This window comes from Polyodon spathula, chromosome 4, assembly GCF_017654505.1.
Source record: "Polyodon spathula isolate WHYD16114869_AA chromosome 4, ASM1765450v1, whole genome shotgun sequence".
Classification (NCBI taxonomy): Eukaryota; Metazoa; Chordata; class Actinopteri; order Acipenseriformes; family Polyodontidae; genus Polyodon; species Polyodon spathula.
Window position 1 is genome coordinate 65,003,092 of NC_054537.1, and position 23,834 is coordinate 65,026,925.

The following is a 23,834-nucleotide window of genomic DNA, read 5'->3' on the forward strand; positions in this document are numbered from 1 at the left end:
ACATATTTTTTTTTTTTTTATGTGCAAGTAAGATAATAACAAGGGAGCACTGTGTGTGCAAGGTATCTATATTGTTTTAGTGTCACACTCCATTTGCTGCAAGATACTACTAATGCCAAATTATTTAAAAATCCATATTTACAAAGCTCTGGATATGTTCCAGATATGAGAAGGTAATACAATTAAAATGTAAAGCTCATGGCATAGCCACAAATAGAAATAACAACAGTTATCTCGAAAAGCAGTTTTCATTTTACTTCAATCGAATTAACTGTAAAAGCTCTACTGATTTTCAGTGGATGATGTTCTAATTTAATCAATACAGATAACATTCCACTTTCAGTGTTATTAAAACACAGCTATAAAAAGTTGATTGAAATACATCCAACCTTTTTAAACGTTGGGTTCCTCTGTGGAATGAAGGAAGAGCATTTAATCTATGGTAGAATACAATTAGTACCTTAGAGGGAAGTTTAGACATGTGTTTCCGAGGTTTACATTAACATAATTTAATGACTACTTATTAACAACGAATATATATTTTTGTTAAAAAACCACCATGTAAGGGTTCTAAAATTAAAATTAAATATATATATATATATATATATATATATATATATATATATATATATATATATATATAGATAGATAGATAGATAGATAGATAGATAGATACACACACACACACCATGTTCCTTCAAATTTAAGACGCACTTTTTAAACCAATTTTTTCTTCTCAAAAATCGCCTGCATCTTAAATTTGAGTAAGTATAATGTTGTGTGCATTAAAAAAGCAACACAAGATGCGACAACCCGAGTACAGGGGCGGCTGGGGGGAAATGGGGGGGGGGGGGTGGTTTGGGGTGGGGGGGGATGCGACAACCCGAGTACAGGACAACAACGGGACTGAGTGGTAGTTGAAGGGTTCTGTAGTAGTAGTCCTGCGGAGCGGGTGCTCTCCTCCTCGATGTAAACAAAGCAAGCTTTCGCTCAGGGCCCGTCTCTGTAGCTATGGCCGTGGTGCAGTAGCCTCAGGCTGGTGCTGCTGCCTTCTTAAACAGGCGTAGGCTTCCCGATCACGCCTCCCAGCCAATCAGGACCTCTCGATCAGCTCAACTCCGGGCAAGCCTTCCTGTTTACCGCAGCAGCGCAGCTGATCCAGCAACAGGGCCCTCCCTCTCCGAAAGCGTCATTAGCTTCGTGAGGAATTTGAATTTCAGTGTTTTGTTATTAGGCTCAGTTCTAATCAGACCCCGTGTTTTTCTTCTTGACAAGCAATACCACAGTTCACAAAAAGGGAGAAAAACATGTGCGAGTAATCACAACTGGAAATGAGAAGCAGCACATAACTTTAATGCTCTGTGTGACAGCAGACGGCTGCAAACTGCTTCCATACCAAGGTAAAAGAATACGACTTATTTACGTATGAACATTTACGTAGAAATCGATTAAGCTCCCGCAGAGTTTAAGCTTCCTGTATACATTCTCCTGATATAATTTTTTTTATATATAATATATATATATTATATATATTATATATATATATATATATATATATATATATATTACACACACACACACACACACACACACACACAAAACAATAAAATAATTGTTATTTAATCTTTGAAGCACAAGACCCAAATTGGATTTGAAGACGAAAAATAAAAATGCAGACTTGGTGCTTTTCACATTCAATGTTGGTACACATTCATGCTACCTTGAAAAGAACTCTAAAAGTACAGCATCCCTTTTTTTCAGTCTGAATCCTGTCACCGTTCATGACTATGATTCACTTCGCTGTGTTCAATGACAGTCACTGCATTTCCGTTGCGAACTGGCTCCTTCTTGTGGGAGTCTGTGTAAAATTCAGCAAACACTGGGCAGTGGTCTGAAGCTACTCCACCCCAAGACCAGTTATCTGGGATCCATGGATTTGTAAGGCCTTCCCTCATGACAACCCAGTGACCTATATTCCAGAGAAAAATAAACATTAAGGTAGAACGAAATACTTCAAATATTATCCATTCAATGAGAGGAGTACAGTCAGTCTTCCTTGGTAATTAAGCTGAAATTTTATGAGTAAATTAAACTTATTCCAGTAGATCAATGATCCCACATTAAATCAGAACTATAATGGTATTTGTTTTGGTTGTGGATCTGAACCCGATATATAAGATTCAGAAAACTTGAATACATAGCAACAGTGTGATCATGCATTCATGCACACATACACACAAACCTGTGTGAGCCTTCTTAAGAGAGCGGCTTATCCAAATGTTGTCAAGGGACTTGGATCCCTGGGGGTTCTTGGTGCTGATGTTAGTGAAAGTGCTTGTGGGGACCAGCGGAGAAAACTTCTCTTTTCTTAACATGTCAAACTCACTGCTGTCTGGAGGCTGACTAAAGTCCCCAAGCAAGGGAATGAAACATTCTTTAAAATTATTCGTCTTTAAGGCAAAATGAAGTTTGATATCTAGCTACTAGCCTCAAACACAAAATGTTGGTAATTATTTGTATAGCATGTTTGCACACTGACCTCAAAAAAGAATGAAGGTCTGTACAGTACTTGGTGTGCTACACTTTACTATACCTTCATCAGTCTACTGTATATTCAAATGTAAAGAAGCACCGACATTAAGAACTTGTCTTTAGAGATTTCTATCATGGTTTGTCTTCCTTGCTTTACTCTTATGCTGCAGCCAAGAAGTGAACAGTCAACAAGTTTGGATAAGGGACACAACTGTCAACCTGCTCATGAAAACACATTTTTAAAAATGAGGTGTGCTGACTGAATTTTTAAAATGTTGCATTATTATTAGCAGTTACAGATCTCTTGTGTAATGAGAAGGTTTGTTACTTTTATATACATCAGGTAATGAAGTATTTGACACTTCAAAACAGAAACAAGGAGGAATTTAATTTGTGAAAAGGATGCAAAAATAGGAATGATTACATGATATGGTGCAAGTTTCAATAATGAAGGTCAGGACAATGCTGTTTTTCACTGAAGCCCAGTTTACTGTGAATTATTTTTTGTAAATATGCACATTGTGTTATTTGCTAGGTTTATTTTTCCACAACAGACTCAGTAGGTTACCACAGTTTATATCCAGCATAAAGGTGACAGTTATTTAACCTGAAAACTCCAGTGTTTTGCAGTGTATTGGCATGAAATTAAAAACCCATTTACTACTGTATGGAGACACTAACCTTAAATTCTGCAAGGTATGGTTTAGGGTAGGTTGGCTTTCCATTCCCATTGGCTTGTGGACTTTCTAGCAGGGTGGAATACTTCAGATCAATTCCAGAAGTGCTGTCCCACAGGTATCCAGCAAACTCTGAGCCCTGCAGGAAAAACAGAAGGTCAGGAGTTATTGCTTATCATGCCAACATCAATGATGTACAAAGTACCCTAGATTGACAGGAAAATTATAATCCGGATTATAACTATAATTTATATATCAGAGGTCTGCGGTGGTTGTGCGACCATCAATTTTGATTAAGGAGCACGTATGTGATCAGTACTTTCATGACCTCAAAAACTGATCAGTAATAACATTTTTGTCAGCCACAAATAAGAATGATCTGAAAAACAAAAAACAGGTTTTCTGGATCAATCTAAGGTTGCATGTTTGTCCCTGTGATTGCAGTGTTTGTATCATTATTGCTATAGCTCAAACGGTAAACATGTAGTGCATAACAATAATTAAAATGAAAAAACTGCTGAACAGAAATTCTGTGACTTAACAAAAACTTAATTGCACAACGTACTACAAAAGAAAGAAAAAAAACTTAAAAACATTTTCTGTTATTTATTTATGTTATTTACTTATACTGTATCAGCTACATTTAAACAAAATACTGTAAAGCCATAAATATTTGCGATCAAAATATTTGGCGAATCACACTCATAAAACTTATTTTGCTCCATCAATGTTTAGCGACCTGTTGCACTGGTAGTGGTTGATTACTTCATTACATCTACAGCACGAAGATATTTGTGCCAAAACTGTTTCCTTTTTTTCATGCACGAAAAACGCATAATAAAAGGCTTGTAAATATTAATGGCTTTACAATATTTAAACTTGGATTCACTAACCAACATTGCCTCTCATTATTCTGACTGACTCATATATCAAATATGTACTGCAGCCTCAGCTAACAGTGGAAAATGAAATGCCTCCGGGTATTATAGCCCTTTCGGTAACAAAGCCCTTTCGGTAACAACGGTCCTTCCCTCGGGGCAATAATTACATATATATAGCCCCTCTTTCCAGTCCATATTTACTGACTAATACATATATATATATATATATATATATATATATATATATATATATATATATATATATATATATATATATAATATATATATATGATAGAGAGAGAGAGAGAGAGAGAGTCAGGAGCCATAAATTCATTGGGTTCCGCCTTATGATGAGAATGAACATACAGCCTTATAAATAAAGGAAGCTCTATATATGCAGTTCTCCACTGTTAAGCGAGAAAGTATGTACCTTGTCTAAAATATTGACGTAGAATGCTGTCTATGGGTCGTGACCCCACTTGGGGTCACTGTTCTATTTCCACTGAGGTCGCAGTTTCGCGGGCGGTGTACATTTATAGCAAAAAACTACATGGGAGGCAAGGTGGCTTATGCTATATTTACATTTTTGCTGTTTTGAGTTGACTTACTTGTGAGAGCAGCCGCTGTTTAAGCTTGTTATGTTTACAGCTGCCGTATTGTGCAGCATGACTGTGCTTGGTTGCTAAGATACAGACTGCCTTTGTATCTCAGTGAGTGAAAGCAAAACAAAGCGATGTTGATTTTTCAGTGAACACTTTGTTTTGTGTGCTTTCAATACTTAACAGCTTACATGTTCAGGTGGTCAACTCTGTAGTTTCGACTACACCAGCCAGCATGTCACAGTGGAGTTACACAGCTTCCAGCGAACAGGGAGGTGTATAGGGGGGCCGCGTCACTGACCTTGGACACTGTAAATAATGAGTCGCAAGGGGGCAAAGGTTGAGAACCACTGCTCTATTTCATTGCCTTGACCTTGAATCACCTTGACTGTCACTGCTGCTTTAGGACTGCTTGGCTGGAAAATGTGATCCGATATTCCTCAAATTTCCATCACTTCACAATCTACTCAAGTACTGAGAAGTGTGAGCTATACTGTCGATCACCTCCAGAGAAACCCCAGTCTACAGTGACCGTGCAGTTTGATCCCATCTTCGTCTATAGGGCTCTGTAATAATGGTGGTCGTTTCGATGAGATGATAAACCAGAACTCTCTATCCTGTCTCTAAGTGAGCTGTGGCTGTATCAGGAGTAATGACATGCAATAAGCCAGTTCTCATACATAAGTGAACAAACTTATTCAAATCAATAAAGATAATTTTATTGGAAATATTTGTTTTAGGGAGTTGTTTAGCTGCTGTAGACTCCAGAACCCTAGGGGCTTTTTTTTTTTATAGTAGTATACTTAGCCTAAGAGCTGAAACACCAGAGCACAGCTGCATTATTGAGGATTTAGATCTGTACTTTGTGTTTGATTGAATTGTTTTATTCCCTATTTTGCTTGATTACAATGCTGTCAAACAATACATTCATGCATTGGTATATTTTGGAGGAACCAAACCTGTACATAGCTTCTGTGTTTTAGTATTGTATATATGTGTATTGGTTTAGTTACTCTGTCTAGTAAACCAAGACAGGTGGAAATTATTTATTCACTTTTTTTTTTTTTTTTTATTTCCTTTTTTTTTTTTAAATAATCATTAGGCTTTGCTGGTTTAATGGTTAAACAGGGTGGGGGTGGGGGTGGGGGAATAAAACTGCATTAAGACAAGCTAGCTTACACAGTTATTTTTTATTATTATAAAATGACAAAAATTAAGTTAAGTAAAAAATACCAATGTTAAAATTATAGGCTGAAAGGGCAAGCAATGTGACAACATTACTTTATGTGGCTGAAACTCTGCCAGACAGAGCAAATATTATTGTATCCCACCCTAAAAAATAAACAAACATTTAAAAAAAGGAAGTCAGAGCCCATGAACGCACAGTCTACTTTGCTCACGTTTCAGGACTTGCCTAATGACTCTACCTTGTGTGACTGTCCTGCAGGCCTGTCTGAGACGGCGCATTTCCAGGAACCTCGGGGGCCCTTCCACTTGCGGACGCTGGGCAGTGTCGACTGGTTCAGCTCTGCACAAAGCTGCAAAACAGATGTTTCAGTTCAGTTATTACTCAACCTCACCAAAAGGACATGAAGGTTCCAGTATGAGTGGACTATGTGCTTCATGTAGTCATGTCTCCTGTGAACACCATGTACCGAAGTAACTCTGCTGTCACTAAGACAGAATGCTAAAAAAAAAAAAAAAACCCCAAAAACTTCAGTTTAGTTGTCTGTTATACCGATTCTTATTATCTTGCCATTAACTCAAATGCTGCGTGTTACATCACTGAAACCTAATATCTTGTTATAGTATGTAATGTAACAATTTACATTTCTTATTTATGAACATTTCCTGAATGAAACGTAACCTAGCACTGTCAGTTAATGAAGAAAGAAGTTAATCCTAAGCAAACTGTCCAGTTGTCTGGCTCAATATCGGTGTTTTTAATATCTCTTATTTGTGAATATTTGGCTTCCACAGGCTTACCCTGTCTAAATGGCTGGGTTAGTTAAATAAGTTCTTCCATTGAAGGTACAGTTAACTATGCTCCATATTAAGTGCTGAGTGGTGGGGGCTGGATTCAAGCGCAAGCTTTTACAAATGGCAAAGTGTTTGATAATAGGGGCAGGGGAGTCATAATAATCTCCGAAATCAGTGATTTCATTGGTAGGCGTTAAGTCGGTTTAAAAATAGGTATTAGCACACAGAACAAGGCTGTCTATTCTATAGTTCTATATTCTAACATTGAGAACCTTTTCCAGCTTATCACAATCGCTTAGAACAAAGATGACCAGAAGCTCCTCTAAAAAGCTCTGAAGTTTCATCATTGCTTCGCACAAAATGTGTTTTTTTTTACAAAAGTCAAGCAAATTATACAGCATTTTGTTGTGAGCTATTATTATTATTATTATTATGCATTTCTTAGCAGACACCTTACAGGTGACTTACAGTTGTTACAAAGTATCACATTACAGATAAGAGCAGTTATAAAAAATACAGTACATAATTACGGTTGAGAGCGATTTTGACTAAGAGCAGCTAAACTTAGCTAGTAGTGAGTACAATAAATGGATAAGAACGATTTCAAATAAGAGCAATTACAAAAATCGTGAATAAAGTTACCTTTAAATGTAAAATGAAGTACAAGATTCAGACAATATAATTATGATTGAGAACAGTAGTAGTAGAATACAGCAAAGGGCGGAAAAGTTAAGTGCAAGTGCAAAGTGATGCAAGTACTGACACAATTGGGTGCCATGTAGTCCAGTACAGTCGAGGGCTGTGAGGTTTACAGATGCTGTATGAACAGCTGTGTCTTGTGGAGGTGCCAGAAGCTAGTCGGGGACTGAACAGGCCATTCCGCCACTGAGATGCAAGGGTGGAGAAGGTGCAGGCTCTGGAGGCGGGGGAGCGGAGGGGATGAGAGGGGTTGTAGGGAGAAATAACAGTCTGGGGAAAGGAGGGGGCAAAAAGGTCGAGACAGCGATAGGCAAGTACAAGAGTTTGGAATTTGATGCGAGCGGCGATATGGAACCAGTGGAGGGAGCGGAGCAGCATGTGAGAAATGAGAGATCAGTGGTGGGGAAGGAAGAGGGGGAAGAAAAGGTCTGATTTGGAGAGGTTGCATTTAAGATGATTCAAGTGCATCCAGGAGGAGATGACCAAGAGACAGTTAGAGATACGGGAGGAGATGTGGGAGTCAGAAGGGGAAAGGAGAGGAAGATCTGGGCATCATCAGCATAGAAGTGATACGAGAAGCCAGGAGAGGTAATGAAGGGACCCAGGGAGTGGGTGTAGAAAACAGGAGGGGTCGAAAGAGAGCAAGAGACAGGGTTAGCCAAGCTTGGACACCCGGTACATGTGATCAGAGAAGTAGGAGGAGAACCAGGCAAGAGCAGTGCTGGAGAGTCCAAGGTGAGTGAAGGAGGACATAGAGTGGTCGACTGTATCAAAGGCAGGAGAGGTTGAGGAGAATTAGGACAGAGAAGACGGAGGCGGCATGGGCAAAGAGTACAGAGTTAGTGACGGAGAGAAGAGCAGTTTCAGTGAAGTGTGCCGGGTGAAAAACCAGTCTGGATAGGGTCAAGCAGAGAATGTTTTGACAGGAAAGCAGAGAGCTAGCAATGTACCGCTCACTAAAGGGTTTTACAGAGGAAAGGGAGAAGAGAAACAGGACGATAGTTCTGGAGGAATGAGGGATCAAGGGAGGGTTTTTTTTAAGATGCGGTGATGCAGGCCTCATTGAAAGCCAGAGAGAGGAGTTAGATTTGCAGCAACAGGGAGAAGCCAGAGGACGGGAATGAGAGGAGAGTATTATGGGGGATATTAAAGTTAGTCATGGATTTGGGATGAATATGACTAAACTTTCAAATCACACTTGTTTATTTTATGATATTATTTCATATACCAAATATCAACACTTTCTTCCTGCACAAAGAAAACAATTTTCAAAAGAAGGGATCTAAAACAATGTCCAACAAATCCTAGAAAGAAATGTACAGTATCTGTGTCAAAGTTCTACTAGCTAGAAATGAACCTTAACATTTGACAGAAACTTATTTCAGAATGTTTCGAAATGCTGCAGCCTGTAACTGGAAAAGACCTAGCTGAGGTCAGTAAGCATCAGGAATTTTGCAATCTGAAGGAAAAGCTGAAGCCCATTATCTTTTGGGTGGAGGCTAATGTTTACAACCAGGTCTACAGGTATAACTTTAACTAAAATACTAAATAACATTATCTCAAACATTATTAGCTGTCTCATCACACAGGCCATCACACCTCAGAACAAGTTTCAGCCATCTTACTACAGTCCATGGTGGAGTGAGACATGTCAATACTCGTTAATGACATTGAGCATGCAACACTGTTTAGGCCCACAAACCTTTGTCTAACATTATATTGGACTTACACCACATTTTGACATTCATAAATAGTAAAGAGAAAAACAGATTTAATATCTATACTGTTAGGGAAAAATAAATCTTACTTTCTCCATGTCATGCAATAATTCTGTTGGGCCAAATGCTATTATAAGAATAAAAGGTACTAGGGCTGTAATGTGTTATAGTACTAGAGAGCAATTTAAACTTAAAGTAACTGTCTGAATAATTGCTGGTTCTATTAATTCTGTTCCTACAGTAAGAAATGTAAGAGCTGAGAGAAGCAGTGTGCGTAAGCAGTAATCAATCACTGAGAATACTTGCGACAGCAAAACATTTCATTGAGGACGAAGGCAGTGTTTTAATTTGAAGGGAAACAATGCTTTAAACTCCCTCATTTTATTTGTCATTTCAAATAAAGGTATTTTCACATGACGACTCATTTGTGCAATAACATAACAAATGAGCAGCGACTTGCCCTTCATGACTTTCATACATACTGTTCAGAACCCTCTCCCATACACACAGTCTCTCTGGTTTACAGCAGCAAGACAACCATTCAATTATAGGCGCTGAAGGTGCCTTCAGGCATACATGCCCTGAGATGTAATGGATATAAATGAGATATCAATAATCATGATGGAGGGGGGATGAAAGTATAGATTTCTGTCCCACTTGGATGCATGGACACTGCAGGAGAATATGTTCATAAGAAAGAACATGCAAAGTCAGCTGTGCTCCCTCCCCTCCTCAGATGACTTCATCTTAAATATGTCTGATCCTGATAAGAAACCTTAGCTAACTGTGCACTTCCTTGCTGTGGTATAAGAAGTGTTGATTTGGATAGGATCAACCTGATTTTAGAGAGGGATTTCATACTGGAAACTACTGCATTCTGAAACAATATGCCATGCAATGGGAGTCTTACTTGCATTCCTGCAGTAAAACTAAAATGTGAAAGTAACATTCTACAGCCACATGAACTAACAATTCACTGTCTCTTACCAGCAAGTAAACTCCATCACAAATTGAAGGTATTCTGTCCCCTTTGGATACTATCAGGAAATTACTTACAAATCTAGATCACGTCTCTGAAAATACATATATATTATTTCTAAACATAACTATGGCCTAAATATATCATAGTAAACAAATATTTCTAGAAAAATATATACAAATCTAAAACTTAAATCAAACACACTGCACAGGTAAATAATTTAACGAAACATGTCTTCCAATTACTTTGACCTAACCAAATCTGTCACTGCAACATCTTTCCAGATTGCAGATCCAGGCTCCTGGGTTAAAAGAAAGCTAAAGCAGACCATGGGAGGGCTGTGTTATTGAAGCCCAGTAATCCAGGTCACAGTGCGTGTCCTTCAAAATGCAGCACATCCGCAAGAAGTATTACACTGGCTAGGAGGCAGAAGAGTTGAACCTCCTAAAAGTTCTTCATATGGCATTTTTTTAAAAGCATGCTATTTTTTTCCAGCAGATGAGTATCATATAGACTTTAAAGGTGGTTTAGCACAACTAGTTAATGCAGCTATAGTTGCTATTTATATTTATGACTCATTTCAAGACCGTTAAGAATGATTAACACTGAAAAGCATTCAGGATGTTTTCCATTAGGAATCAAGTAATTTGTATTGCTGCACCACTAAACTGACATTCAGGGTTACCTAGTTACCTAACCCTACCAAAAATAAACAGAAAACTGATTTTGTTTGAAATCAAGATTTTCCTGCATATTTGGTTGTGTAAGTTTTTGCTGTCAAAAAAAATGAGATGTTTGTTACTAAATTCTGTAAAACATATCTCTGTATTTTATTCAAAAGAATGCGTGCAAAAATGTTTTACATTTACCCACCCCCCACTCCAGCCCACCCTTGATTGCGCCACTGCAGTCAGATACCGTGTATGTGAAGTAATGTTCTACTGGGAAAGCCTGTACTGTCACTGGTATTACAAGGCAACGGGTACATTTCACAGAAATTGTGAAATCTGTGGTAACCATGAAGAAAACACAAGCCTTCGAAATACAGCATAGTGAAAGCAGGGTAAAGCATTGTAAACACCAGCAAGGTATGGGAAAGCATATTAAGAAACATGACAAACCATGGTAAATCATGGTAAATGCATAGCATAACCATGAAAAAAACCACGGTAACACCGCCGTGCAAAAATACCAGGGTCAACTTTTATAAGGGATACTGTGCAGGCAGAAAACTGGAGTGTCTGTTGATTTTATTTAGTTTACGATACCACGGAGAGTGCAGGAGAGGACATTTTAAAGAGAGGAAGGAAGTTGATGTTCAGGATGTTCAGCCAGGACCCATCACAACTTTTAATATGTTTCTTGAAATTCCAGCATGTTACCTGTTCGGCATTAAAGGGGAATTATATATTGATGAAAATAATTATTCTGTATGGAAAAACACTATGTATGGAGTTACCACCTTTGAAGAATGCACTGTTGGAGCTAATGTTATACTGTACAGTACATATTCCAAAAATACCTCATTGCAGTTTCGCCTTTTAACAAAAGTCACACATAAATTAACAGAACCAAGCGCAAGTGCTGTATACAGTACAACATGACATGTTTGCTAACCTCTGAACTGCGCTGCCATTTGAATCTGTAGAAAATGCAATCAACTGAACCTGGTCATGTCCCCTCTTCACAGGGCTGCTGCTGTCGAACCACATGCTGTCAAGAATGTGTTATGCCACTTACTGACAGCTGGACAGTTTGTTGGCAGTTTAGGGTGTGTGAATGTGTAAGGAATTTTCAACAAAAATGTATATAAACAGAATCAACACAGCAGCTGTTGAGCCTCTATTTAAATGTTTTAGACAGCAAAAAGTAAACAAACCAGGTTATGCACAGGCACCCTTAGTGATCTCTATGGAAAGTATTGTGGGACAAAATAAAAGTGTTGTGCTGCTCTAGAGTGAGCCAGAATCTCATGGGACTGAAATGCCTCTTAAACAGTACCCAGCTTCTTGAAAATGTTGTGTAGTGTTTTTTATGTACTGTATATATTATAGATATATTTTGTTGTGACTTTCTATTATGTGGGATGTAATAAACGACAAACAAAATGGTGAGTTTTTTCCCCCTTTACTTTACACGCCATTTCCACATTTGTTTTATCTGAAGTGTTTAAAGTTAAATTTCAGTTTTCGTTTGCTTGTTCAGCTGCAAAAAAGACTCAAGTAAACCTCATGTTATTACTTTATGAAAATGTGTCGATGGTCACTGTTTACTGTGAAGAAACGGCAATGGCAAGGAATGAAATAAATAAATAAATAAAATTCGGTTTCAACTCTATGTACTATTTATTTCGGGAATAAACATAACAACATTTAAACGAATTTGGCATCCTTTGTTTTATAGTGCTCCCTAGGCTCTCGATTATAACGTGCCTCGGATATAACGCTCCTCCAGCATGTCTCCCAATTCCCTATACTAGTGATGCATGCAATATTTCTACAGTAAATACAGTGCCTGTGTTGTTTAAACTATAAACAACTTCTCAGTCTAACTGTTTCTGTCTATCCATTTTGATACAGTATCTGAACTGAAAAAAAGCTGCGCTAGCTCTTTATAACACAGACATCTTATTCAGCATTTGTTTTATAACTAAATAAATATTCGGCCTATTACGTGGTCATCTTTCCTAATGTATTTATGCTGCGAGTGGCGTATTTACTTTTCTGCTTCAGCTTCGCTTCAGCCCTTCAGACCTGGGGCGAGCCCATTCCCTTTTCCCCTCACCCGACCCTCTCTCCTCCTCGCAATTGGTTTGCTAGTCGCTTCAAACTGAACTCCCGACCGCTGTTTAGCCAGGCTATTTTAGCCAGGCTACTTTATAGTTTTTTTAAAAAGCGTTGAAAGTTACAGAAAGTCACAGAAAGTTACATTTTTGCTTCACTATATGTGCATTATAAAGAGGGAGTTATTTTGTCCCTCCCCCATTTATAACGCTCTTCGGTTATAACGCAAGGGAGCACTGTGGTTAATTCACTGGGGTAAAGCAAGTCCTACACAACTTCTTATTTACTCCTGGGATATTTTTCTATTTTAACGTGTTACATAATGTAAGGTCTTGCTGTAAAATAAAGGCACACACACAGGGGTCACGCTCCCCTGCTGCTCTGCTGTCTCCGCCTGCATTCAGAGGAACATAATGGCTTGTATTACTTTTTGAAAAAACAAACGAACATTCGAACAAAATTTTAAATTATGAGCCAATACTCGAACATGAAAATCCTGTGTTCACCCCAGCACTACAATGAAACTGAATGTACATGACAGGGACTACCTAATCTGCATGTGGCAACTGGCAACAAACCTTTTTTTGTGTGTGCCTGGACTTTTCTAAAGTTTGTAAAATAGTGCCGTTTTAATCCTAAAAAGATAACTGTTTTTTGTAATGCTTTTTCTGACTATAGAAAGTGCTATTTGAAAACAGCAAGATCAATACAGTAAGCACCGATTCAACATACATTAATTTTGTTTCCCATTAAAAATGCCTGTCTCAAAATGGTCTAATCCCATCTGCTGAGCACCCTTGTGCCAATAACTAAGAGATGGTATTAGGAAATCACATTACCGTTTCCATGAAAATCATAAAATATATTTTTTTGTATTAGATTGTATAATGGGTGTGCTTCTGTTATCTGGTTGAGTCCTTGTTTCAGATGAGGTAGAGTAAGACCCAACCTGTTTAGTGAATTTGTTAATACTTCCAAGGAAAAGACAATGCATAATACTTTAACAAAAGATACATTTGCATGGATGTCGTGCAAAGGTTTTTTTTTTTTTTTTTCTTTCCCCATGGTGGGTTGATGGTTCCATGAATAGAGGAAAGATTAAAAAAAAAAAAAAAAAAAAAAAAATGAAAAGGTTTCCATTGTCGCAAGCCAACACTTGGACATTGTTATTTTTAAATAAAGGATGAACTCCTGAACAAGTGAGCTGAGTCATCCATGAAATGAAATCTAAAATGCTATGAATTATATTTCGCCTTTAGATTACAAAATAAAACAGTTTAACTGTTGCCTTAGTCACCATAATCACATGTACCTTGAAATGTAATATCTTCTGACAGAGGACAAGTCAAATCTACAAATATATAAAGTACTGGGGATTATTAATCCCTCGAGCTACTTGCTGTGATTACTTTGGACAGGCAAGGACTGAAACAGACTGTTACATCTCAGCTAGCAGTTACACGCAATAGCTTTCTGGGTACATTGCAATGTAAACACTTTTTATTATCTCTAGAAATGTTGGACAGGCAGGTACTTTCAGCCAACTGCTGGTACATACTGTAGACGAGTGGTATAACGGACTATACTTGTCTGTGTTGAACTGTTTCCATAGAGTACAAGGAAGCCCTGACTGCCGCAGCTCCAGTTCTTGTGTGCCGATTTAGCTTTAAGTAAAAGATTGTGCTCATCTGAATTGAAATCTTTCACTGGCCTTAGATGCTTTTGGGAAGCACCGCTTACATTAAAGCCTTATTAGCTGAGCACTGCATATACTGTGTACTGAATAAGTGAGAAATCAATACCTTTTCCAATGCGTCTCTGTCAGCCAGCTCCTGGACCGCCAAAAGCTTGATGCTGCAAAAGGGGAAGAAAGGAGATGTGAAAATGAAACAACCAAACTGAAAGGAATTGCCTTTTTTCTGTAAATCCCAACACCTTAGTTCCACCATCCAAACTAAGAAACAAGATTTACTAAAGCAGAAGTTTAATTTTTAATTAGAATAAGATTTTCCTCTTAGCTGAAGGAGGCACCAGACAATGGGTAACAGGATTTCAAGACTACAGTAACACCATGGGTCACAGGGAGCGCTGCGTTTGCCATTTGTCTCAAGGAAGACTACAATGGTTGAGCAAACATCAAAAACAGCAGAATGCAGCATTTTCATACCTCTTCCAACTCTTTTAGGATTATTTTGGTCATAAAACCTGCTATTAACTTATATAGTAATGTATTGTGTTGAAAAAGTAACACAATATAATTAGTTTTCCGCATTTTCAGGTTTATTCCGAATTTTACCGGTTTTTTTTGTTTTTTTGTTTTTTTTACTGGACGTCAGTTTATGTTCATTTATACTCGATTGTTGTCTAATTAATACACAATATTTTGTTTAAAATGCTTTTTTATTTTGACTCCGACATTGTAATAAGGAGCCCTACACTGTATCCTAGGATACAGAAGATGTTTAGAGGTCAGAGGATCAAATAACGTTCAAACTTGGTTCTCTGTCACTTCACAAACACATTATCACCCGATTATGTTGGCCAATCAAAGTCTGATTATTGTGGCAATTGCTGGGTGTAGTAACTACTAGCTTCATCAAAAACTAAATAGAAATACTTACATGAAAATATTATATTTTTAGTGGATGAGGAATGGGGAGAAAACATAAATCACTTTATGAATATTCAAAAGAAAATGAATGTTTCGAAGTATACAAAAAGCAAAAATAGCAGAAGTGGGTTAGATGAGGCAGAGGATGCATAGCGCTGCAAATTCTGCTGCTCTGAGGTACATGTTTGCGCTGACAATAAAAGAACATACTGAAAAATAAGCGACACATTAAACACATAAAACAAGAAGGTGAACTAAGAGACAAGCAATCCATTTATGCAGGTTTTACACAAGCTTTAATAAAAGAGAGTGCAGAATGACTGTGTTAATGAGTTTGTCAGAGCACTGTGCTTTGCAGAACAGCCACTGTTTATTACTGTTTATTACAGTACTATCCATCAGCTAAAACACTGCATAACGCCGATAATCTTAATTTTAAATATTTGACAGCAAATGGTGCTGCTTTAGTTGGTAAACTTATGGAATGCATTGATGTAAATGTCCAGTGTGATTTTCCGATGGCTTCCGATGCTTGCACCACCCAGTTCTGTATATTTCTTTTCTTTTTATGATTTCAAGGCGAATAAACCTGGCTTGTTTTGTGCTGATGTCATGCTCATACCTTCTATAGATACTATTTCCGTCAGCACAGCGATTGCCCAAACGTTAGCAAAGTACCAGTTAACTTGGAAAAATGTGGCCTCTACTTGGACATATTCTGCATCTCATCCCTATTTTAATACATGTAAAATAAAATTCTGATTTATTTATTTTTTATAATACATATCTCCCAACCCATTTTATAATGTAGTTTAATAAGCTTCTGGGCACTATGAGAAAGACAGGAAGTCCTGCAGCTACATTCTCTCTGCAGTACTGCGGTCAACTCGTAAACAAAAGGCAGAAACAAACTACCATACATACTCACCAAACAGTGCCACCTACTACACAATCTGTCCAACTGTGTAACCAGCCATTTAATTTAGAAAACTTTACATTCCCTGTACAGTCAACTTCATGAGACGAATACTGAAAATATTCTGATAATTTATTTAAATTTATTATTAAAAATAATTATCTATTAAAATTCATTGGAACTATTACATTTATTGGAATTATTTTTCTTAGCGTAGTAATAGATTTACGAAAAAATAAACCTATATTCATTTTTAAATAAAAATGTGTCTATATCTTTGTTTATAAAAACTAGTACCCCATTTTATAAGCGCAGGGTGTTGGTTGTGTTAGAGGTGTAAAGTAAGGCACAAGGCTGTAGGCCGAGTGCCGTTAGACCCTGTCGTGTCTTATGGCTTACTTGTGAATGATCAAATCATGAAATATCGAAGGAGCCTTGTATTTTATAATATTATGTGTGTGTTTTGTACGCTCTGTTTTTGTTTCTGCCTAGATCATTATTTGCCATGCTTACTAGCAATTTCAACAAAAATATGCTTCTGAAAAAACTTCTCCTCCATCAGCTTTGTTGTATAATATTAAACAGACTAGGAATTATATTTTAGGAAAAGGTATATCCCTTTTGTACAAAAAGTTTACTGTACAGAAAGTAGTGCGGCAATGAACTCCTGGTAATTATAGCACCACGGCCCAAACTTGCAGCGAGTCTCACTCATTCAGGGTACCCATGGCAACCAATCATCTCTGAATTGCACAAGCTTTTTTTTAAGAATCCAAACATTAGAGTATTTGAAACAGAAAACTGAAACCCCAAAAGCTAGTAAGTCAAGTTATCAAAACATTCTTTAAAAATATGAAAATTTGAGTAGGCATGTTGGTTTAATTTTTGAAGTACTTTGTACCACATGGTTTGCATGGACAAGTTTTTGCATTTCAATGATAGGATCATAAATGCACAAAAGTACCCATATCTGTGCTAACAAAGGGGGTACTATGTCTTTAATTAAATGTGGAACTGCTTACTGCAGTGGCCAGACAGTGCAGACTTGGTAGTGCTGCTGTGTCTGCCTCAGAACTCAGTTTAAGGATTGAATAGAGGTTCAGCCCTGGTTGTACAAAACCTTAAGTTGGTTTTAATTGATCTTACAGTATGTCCCCTGATTTATCTTTTAGCAACTGGTGTGTGCGTAACAACTGGTCTTCCCGAAGCGGTGCACATATACATTGTTTTAATCCTATTTAAATATTGGCTTTGCATTGAAACCTTGGAATGCCCTGTAACACTAGTACATCACCTTGGATAAAGACATCTGCCAAATAAATACATAAATAATAATACACACAACCTGTAAATACTGTAGATTCAGTACTGCTCTTAACACTTGATTTTATGCAAACGTGCATTGTGTTCTCATTATTATAACTGTTACTATGTGAACTATCTTTGTACTTCCTCTTTCAGAACTTCCCTTTTCACTGAAATAAAAATTGAGTGTAAATCTAATTATCCTTTATGTTTGCCTTGGTTAAACATTGCAAAAAGGTTCCAAAAACAAGGGACAAATTGCTGTAGGGATAACTGCACCTTTAAAACAGAGAGTTAGAAAAATGCAGCTCTACTGCTGACCCGACCAATGACACCTATTGGCCTGATCAATGACACCTTTAGACGTGACCAATGACACCTTTAGTGTCAGATTAATAATGCCTGTCCTTCAGTTCATATTAATGACCTATGAAGACAGCAAATGCATGGATGAAACTGCAGCAAACCAATATCTACTGTGCTCACCCAAATGAAATATACTTTAAATCACAGGAACACACCTAAAATCATTTTATACTGTCCATATTCACAGTCTGTGGCTGAATGAAAAACATTTCAGCCTCTGCAAACACATCTGATCAACACTATTTTAAACAATCACATCTGTAAGCTTTTACAAGGTTGTACAGCTCAGTAAATGAACACAATGCAAGAATCAGCACTCTCTACATGCAAATTAATTGCAAGGCAGGTTCAGACTGTACTGTACTGTGTCACTGGCAGCAAGGTCAGACCTGGGTAGGCTAAACATCAGGCACCGACCTGCCCAGAGCAATTCGAAATATTCTGTGGTGGCTGTGGATACCCATGTTCAATTCTGTCTGTGTCTTACAGTACTGTTCCACTGTATCTCCAGCTCTGCAGCAAACTGGACAGCTAAGGATAAAGACAACTCCCAAATGTCTTTGGAAGTCTTTGTAAATTGCCACTTGTATGGTACAGTACAGGTGGTTTAAATACAATGTTCTTTATTGCTAATGCAAAAATAATGAATGACACTGTATAATGCAGTCTCAGTCTAAGGGTGCTAGTGGTCTGAAAAGCTTGTAATGTGCACAGTGCATTGCTTTGTTCTCAAGTAGATTATATTCACATAACAAATAGGGCATGTTTTTGGGTCATCATACCAGTGCATGCAGTAACTGCTCCATTCTGAGGACAGCTTCCCTCACAAATTTGGAGCTATCTTACTCCCAAACAAAAAAGGATTTACTGCTTCAATTTTACAGTACAAATGATGTTTTCCCTTTTAAACAATTTTATCTTTTGTTAGAACTTTGTATAGCCTACTGTGATTTAAACTTATCACAAAAATGAATTTCAACGGTACCAACAACAGTGCTCTTTTGTACATCAACATTAGAGATGCATGGAAGGACGGGGAATGCAACTTCCTCGGTATCAACTGGAACAACCCCACAGATTGTGGAGCGACACAGCTTAAAATGGTGTAAGTGACAAATGACTGCTTTTTAACACAATTTGTAAATGTCCCTATCAGGAAGAGCGCTTGCCTCAGCCTAGCGTTCTCAAATAGCCAAGACAGGGTGAGCAAAATAGAAGCCATGGAATGTAATAATCCTAACCAATAATAAGCCTATTTTGCACAAATAAGTGCACTACAGAAACCGGGACCAGAGGAACCCGTTTAAAATTAACTAGAGATATACTTAGGACAAACAGACTTACAGCAGAGAGTGGTGAAGTTATGTTACTTAGTTACGTTGTTGAGGCAGAATCACCTGGACGCTTTTAAGCCTAACTTTGAGATCAATCAGATACTAGGAACTGGACAACATGGCCTCCTCAGGCAGCACAGGGAAGCACTCTGTCAAAAAGGCAAACAGTTGAGCATATAACCCAAAAGTGTAGAGTACAAATCCAACTCTTGTTCGTAAATGTTGTAATGCACTACATTCTGGCATTATTTAGAGACGAGCACGTGTTATTCAGTGTGACTTCTCGGTCATGCCTGGAGAGATCCAATGGAGAGCAAGCCGAATAACTGGGCAATTTTAATTGATCGATGACTGACAATCCTCCTGAAATCTACTATAGCCGCAAAGAACAATTATTAATGTCAAATATGAAAAAAGGAACTAATCCTACACTCAATCAGAACCCTTTTTGCACTTAGTGTCACTGGAAACCGGGAAAGAGTAATGATGTTTAAAATTAACCATAGACACTTAAAACAGAACCTTACACAACTCCATGGCTTTATGTACCTCGTTTTACTGATAGTGCAACTCAGAACCCCTGTAAGCTTTTAAAATTTCACATTTGAATTGCGGTATGAGGTCTAGTGATCCGTGACCTGATTAGTTAAATAGCTAGGTCTCATTTTGGCTTATGATCAGGTTGGCAGGAGAAACCCAGAATGCCTAGAATGTTTTATTGGCTACAAGAATTTACATGCACCAGGGTTTATTAAAAATAATGATTTTCTGTAACAAAGCACTTAAGTGCTGTAGGAGCTGCAACGATTTACTCGAAGCCTGAAAACCAATGTGCTCTCAATCACACCATTTCATTCCATTCCCTTTTTTGGGTATTTCTGTCTGTTAAATGTGAATGATGTAGTTGTAGCTAGGGATGCAAGTTGATTATGATCGGTTGGCTTCAGCTGTTTTTGAAGTCCAATCAGAATGAAAATTTAAAACCAGACTAAATTTATGCAGCCAAGGGAATGGGACATAGCATTATTAAACACATGCATTTTTTTTTTTTTTTTTTTTTTTTTTATTGCATCATTCATATTCATGTATTATACAATCAGACAAAATGAAGAAAGAATAAAATAATGTATTAAGAGACATTAGCTGTTTTCATTAATTTTTTTACAGGTACCCCCCGTTGTTGCAGTGGTCAGATGCAAGTGGCAAATCACTTGCAAATCATGCCTAAATAGAACTGCAGCTCCTGGTTTTCAGACAAAACAAATTTCAGTTTGCACAGTAAGTGAAGCTACCTTAAAAATAAATAAACCTGCTCACAGAAGCATCTACCAGATATTTACACTAAGACTCCAAGTGGTAGGTTACAGTGCCCCTCTGCTTATTCTTCTAATAGAGCTGGGTAGGAAGTACGGTCTGCTCAAATTACCATCAAGTTTGTCCATGTCTGTAACTTCCCTTTCGCTTGCTTTGCAGCTTCACCCAGCTTACTGCTTACTTCAGTTTCACAATGGTTCGGGACCTCAACTAAGTCAGTTTAGCATCATTATTAGGTCTACACAGAGAAACGGACAACTTTTTAAATTTTGTTAAAGCACCAGCACATTAAGTTTCATCAACAAGCTGTAACCGCTGTTATCCCTACTAAGGCCTATTGGAATCATTCAGCTAAGTCTGGTCATGACTTTTGATTTACGTTACTATATTAAACAACTATATTTTCTCCCAATTTAGAATATCCAATTATTTTTATGCTCAGCTCACCGCTACCACCCCCGCGCTGACTCGGGAGGGTGAAGACGAACACACGCTGTCCTCTTGGAAGAATTGGGTGAGATTTTCTTGCAGCAGCTGGCAGTAAAACTCTTATTGGCAGCTTTCAACTGGATTGAACTGGCCCAGGATTAATTGTACTTGCACACTTTGCAGTGGCATGCACAGCACAGTGGACTGTGTTTGGACTGGGAAAGTTTGCAAATACTTTAAAAGCATTTGCCTAGTAAGAGGCAATATACATGCACTAATATTTTCATATGGGGTTGGTCTAATCTCAGTCCCAAAACATTTAGAACAGCTGAGTTGGGTTACTTTGCCCCACAGACCCCCAATCCCCAGTTAATAAATGACAGTATATCAGTGAAATAGGGCAAATGTTTTAGCTATGTGACACACATGGAGGTGATTTTATCATATAGGAATTTGTCATTGCCCATTTAGAAAGGTTCAATGTCCTTGTTCATAATAGCCTAGGACTAAATAAACTGCCCTCAGAACATGTTTAACAGCAGGCTTGCCTGACCTGACATCAGTGAAACAAATGGATGAACAGAAAACTAAATCCATCATTGCTTTGAACCACCTTTCATCTTCCGAAAGAGATCACTTTACTTAGCTGGATAATGCTGCCTTCTACCAATAGCCATCACTTGATAAACAAACATTTTTTTTGTTTTGCATGCTTCCCGTTTCCCTGTATGACTGCCTTTAAACAAACAGAGTCCAGGAGAAATTCCCTGCCAAATACAATGCCTGTTTTTTATCAGGAGCTAATTCGCTAATACTGTAGTTTTATAATACTGTATCAACAGGCAACTGAATGAATAAGGTCATCCTGATCTCCACACAGCATCAAATAGAAGAGGAAAAGAAAGACTAAAACAACAGAGTGTGAACAAGATTCTAAGGAAGACAGCTTTACTGTAGGTCTCATAGTCCATGGATTTCTGTGGTAAAACTTTACATAGTTCACATATTATTTTACATAAATAATTTCACATACACACTATACTCACTGTTAATACTGTACTACTTTTTTTTGTTGTTGTTGTTACTCACTGTCGTGTTTTTGCAGTCTATTTTACTGAAAAATTTATATCCTGCCTGTTGCATCATGGAAAAAAGAACCATGAGGCACAGCAAAACCTAATAAAGTATTAATGAGAAGGCAAAGAAATACTGAAAACCTATTCAAAATAACAGCTTTGCAGCTGCCAAGCCAAAAAACAACTTCTGTAAACCCTATGTAGCATTAGAATCCTTCACACAGGGCTTTTTATTTGGTTTACCACGAATCTGTACATTTGTGGCCAGTGTGAGACAGTGGAATAGGTACTGCCTTGTCTGCAATATTAGTATTTCAATGCAGATATCAGTTATGACAATATACACTTAACCAGCAGCTGCTGTACTAGGCTTGGTGGTCCAGTGGTTAAAGAAAAGGGCTTCATGACCACTGTGATTTATAATTTCTAGAAATTTCTCGAAAACAAAAAATTTTAGGAAAAATCTTTTGCAGCAAAAGTTTTGCATTTGTGGATGAGGAAAAAGTTACAAGAAATAGATGTCTATTATTCTTTTGCAAAACTCCAAAAATGCTCATTTAAAAGCTTTTCATACCCTTTGATGCTATGATAGTATTGTCTACAGGGTGCTAGAAATTTCAATATGATAATACAGAACCTAATTTTAGAAAAGTCTAGAAAATGCTGGATTGTAGGTGATCATTCTTAGAGAGTATAAAAGGGTTGGGCATAGGATGATTACTGTCATTACCAATAAGTCAGTATGGGAAAAAGTAAAGAGCTATCTGAAGACCTTAGGCAAGAACATTATTTATTGTCATAAAGCTGGATAAGGATACAAGAAGATTTCCAAGCATTTGAGGATCCCAATTTCAACTATTGTTTCTAGTATCAAGAAGTGCAAGACTCACGGTGCTGTCACAATGATGAAGATTGACTGGCAAAGATATGCAAAGTGAACTGGCTGCAAGTGGAACTGGGGTTTCCTTTTCAGCCATAGGTCGAGTATTGCATGGTGTAGGTCTCAATGGTCGCTGGCCAAGGAAAAAGACACTCAGGAAAACGTCACAAAGACAATTGCTTAAAGTTTGCAAAAAAGCATATGAGTTCTGGTCAAAGGTTTTATGGACTGATTAACCAAAAATAGGGCTATTTGGTCACACTGATAGTCGTTACATTTGGAGAAAGTCTGCTGAGGTATACAAAGAAAAGAACACCATACCAACTATCAAGTATGGAGGAGATAATACACTTCAGTGGGACTGTTTTTCCTTTAATGGCGCAGGAGATTTAGTTCCAATACATGGTAAATTGGATTCCATAGCATACCAAAAGATATTGGCCAATCACCTGAAACCCTCTGCTACAAAACTTGGTTTAAAGCGCAACTGAACATTCCAACACGACAACGATCCACGACAACTAGCTATTAATTTATTTTTCCTTGTCAGGGTATGAATACTTTCGTAACACGACATCACCGCGAGTCCAAGACCGCGACAGACATTACAGCGACTGCCATTACAGTGACCGCACATAACTGCACTACGACATCACCACGACGGACACTACAGCGCAGACCATTACAGTGACTGCCCATATCAGCACTACGATATCACCACGCCGGACACTACAGTGACCGCACATAACTGCACT

The 23,834-nt window shown here is 37.8% G+C and overlaps 1 protein-coding gene across 1 annotated transcript in view; it reads right to left on the bottom strand.

Annotated features, from left to right (window-relative positions):
• Positions 1 to 1,604: 1,604 nt before the first annotated feature.
• The window catches only part of LOC121313962 (endonuclease/exonuclease/phosphatase family domain-containing protein 1-like), a 43,935-nt gene continuing 21,705 nt past the window's right edge, over positions 1,605 to 23,834 (bottom strand). The window contains exons 2-6 of the mRNA XM_041246734.1: positions 14,651 to 14,702; positions 6,117 to 6,227; positions 3,208 to 3,348; positions 2,243 to 2,450; positions 1,605 to 1,969 (exon numbers count right to left, since the gene is read on the bottom strand). Of these exons, the coding sequence (XP_041102668.1) occupies positions 1,773 to 1,969; positions 2,243 to 2,450; positions 3,208 to 3,348; positions 6,117 to 6,227; positions 14,651 to 14,702 (709 nt within the window). The 3' untranslated portion in view covers positions 1,605 to 1,772. The remainder of the gene's footprint in view (positions 1,970 to 2,242; positions 2,451 to 3,207; positions 3,349 to 6,116; positions 6,228 to 14,650; positions 14,703 to 23,834) is intronic.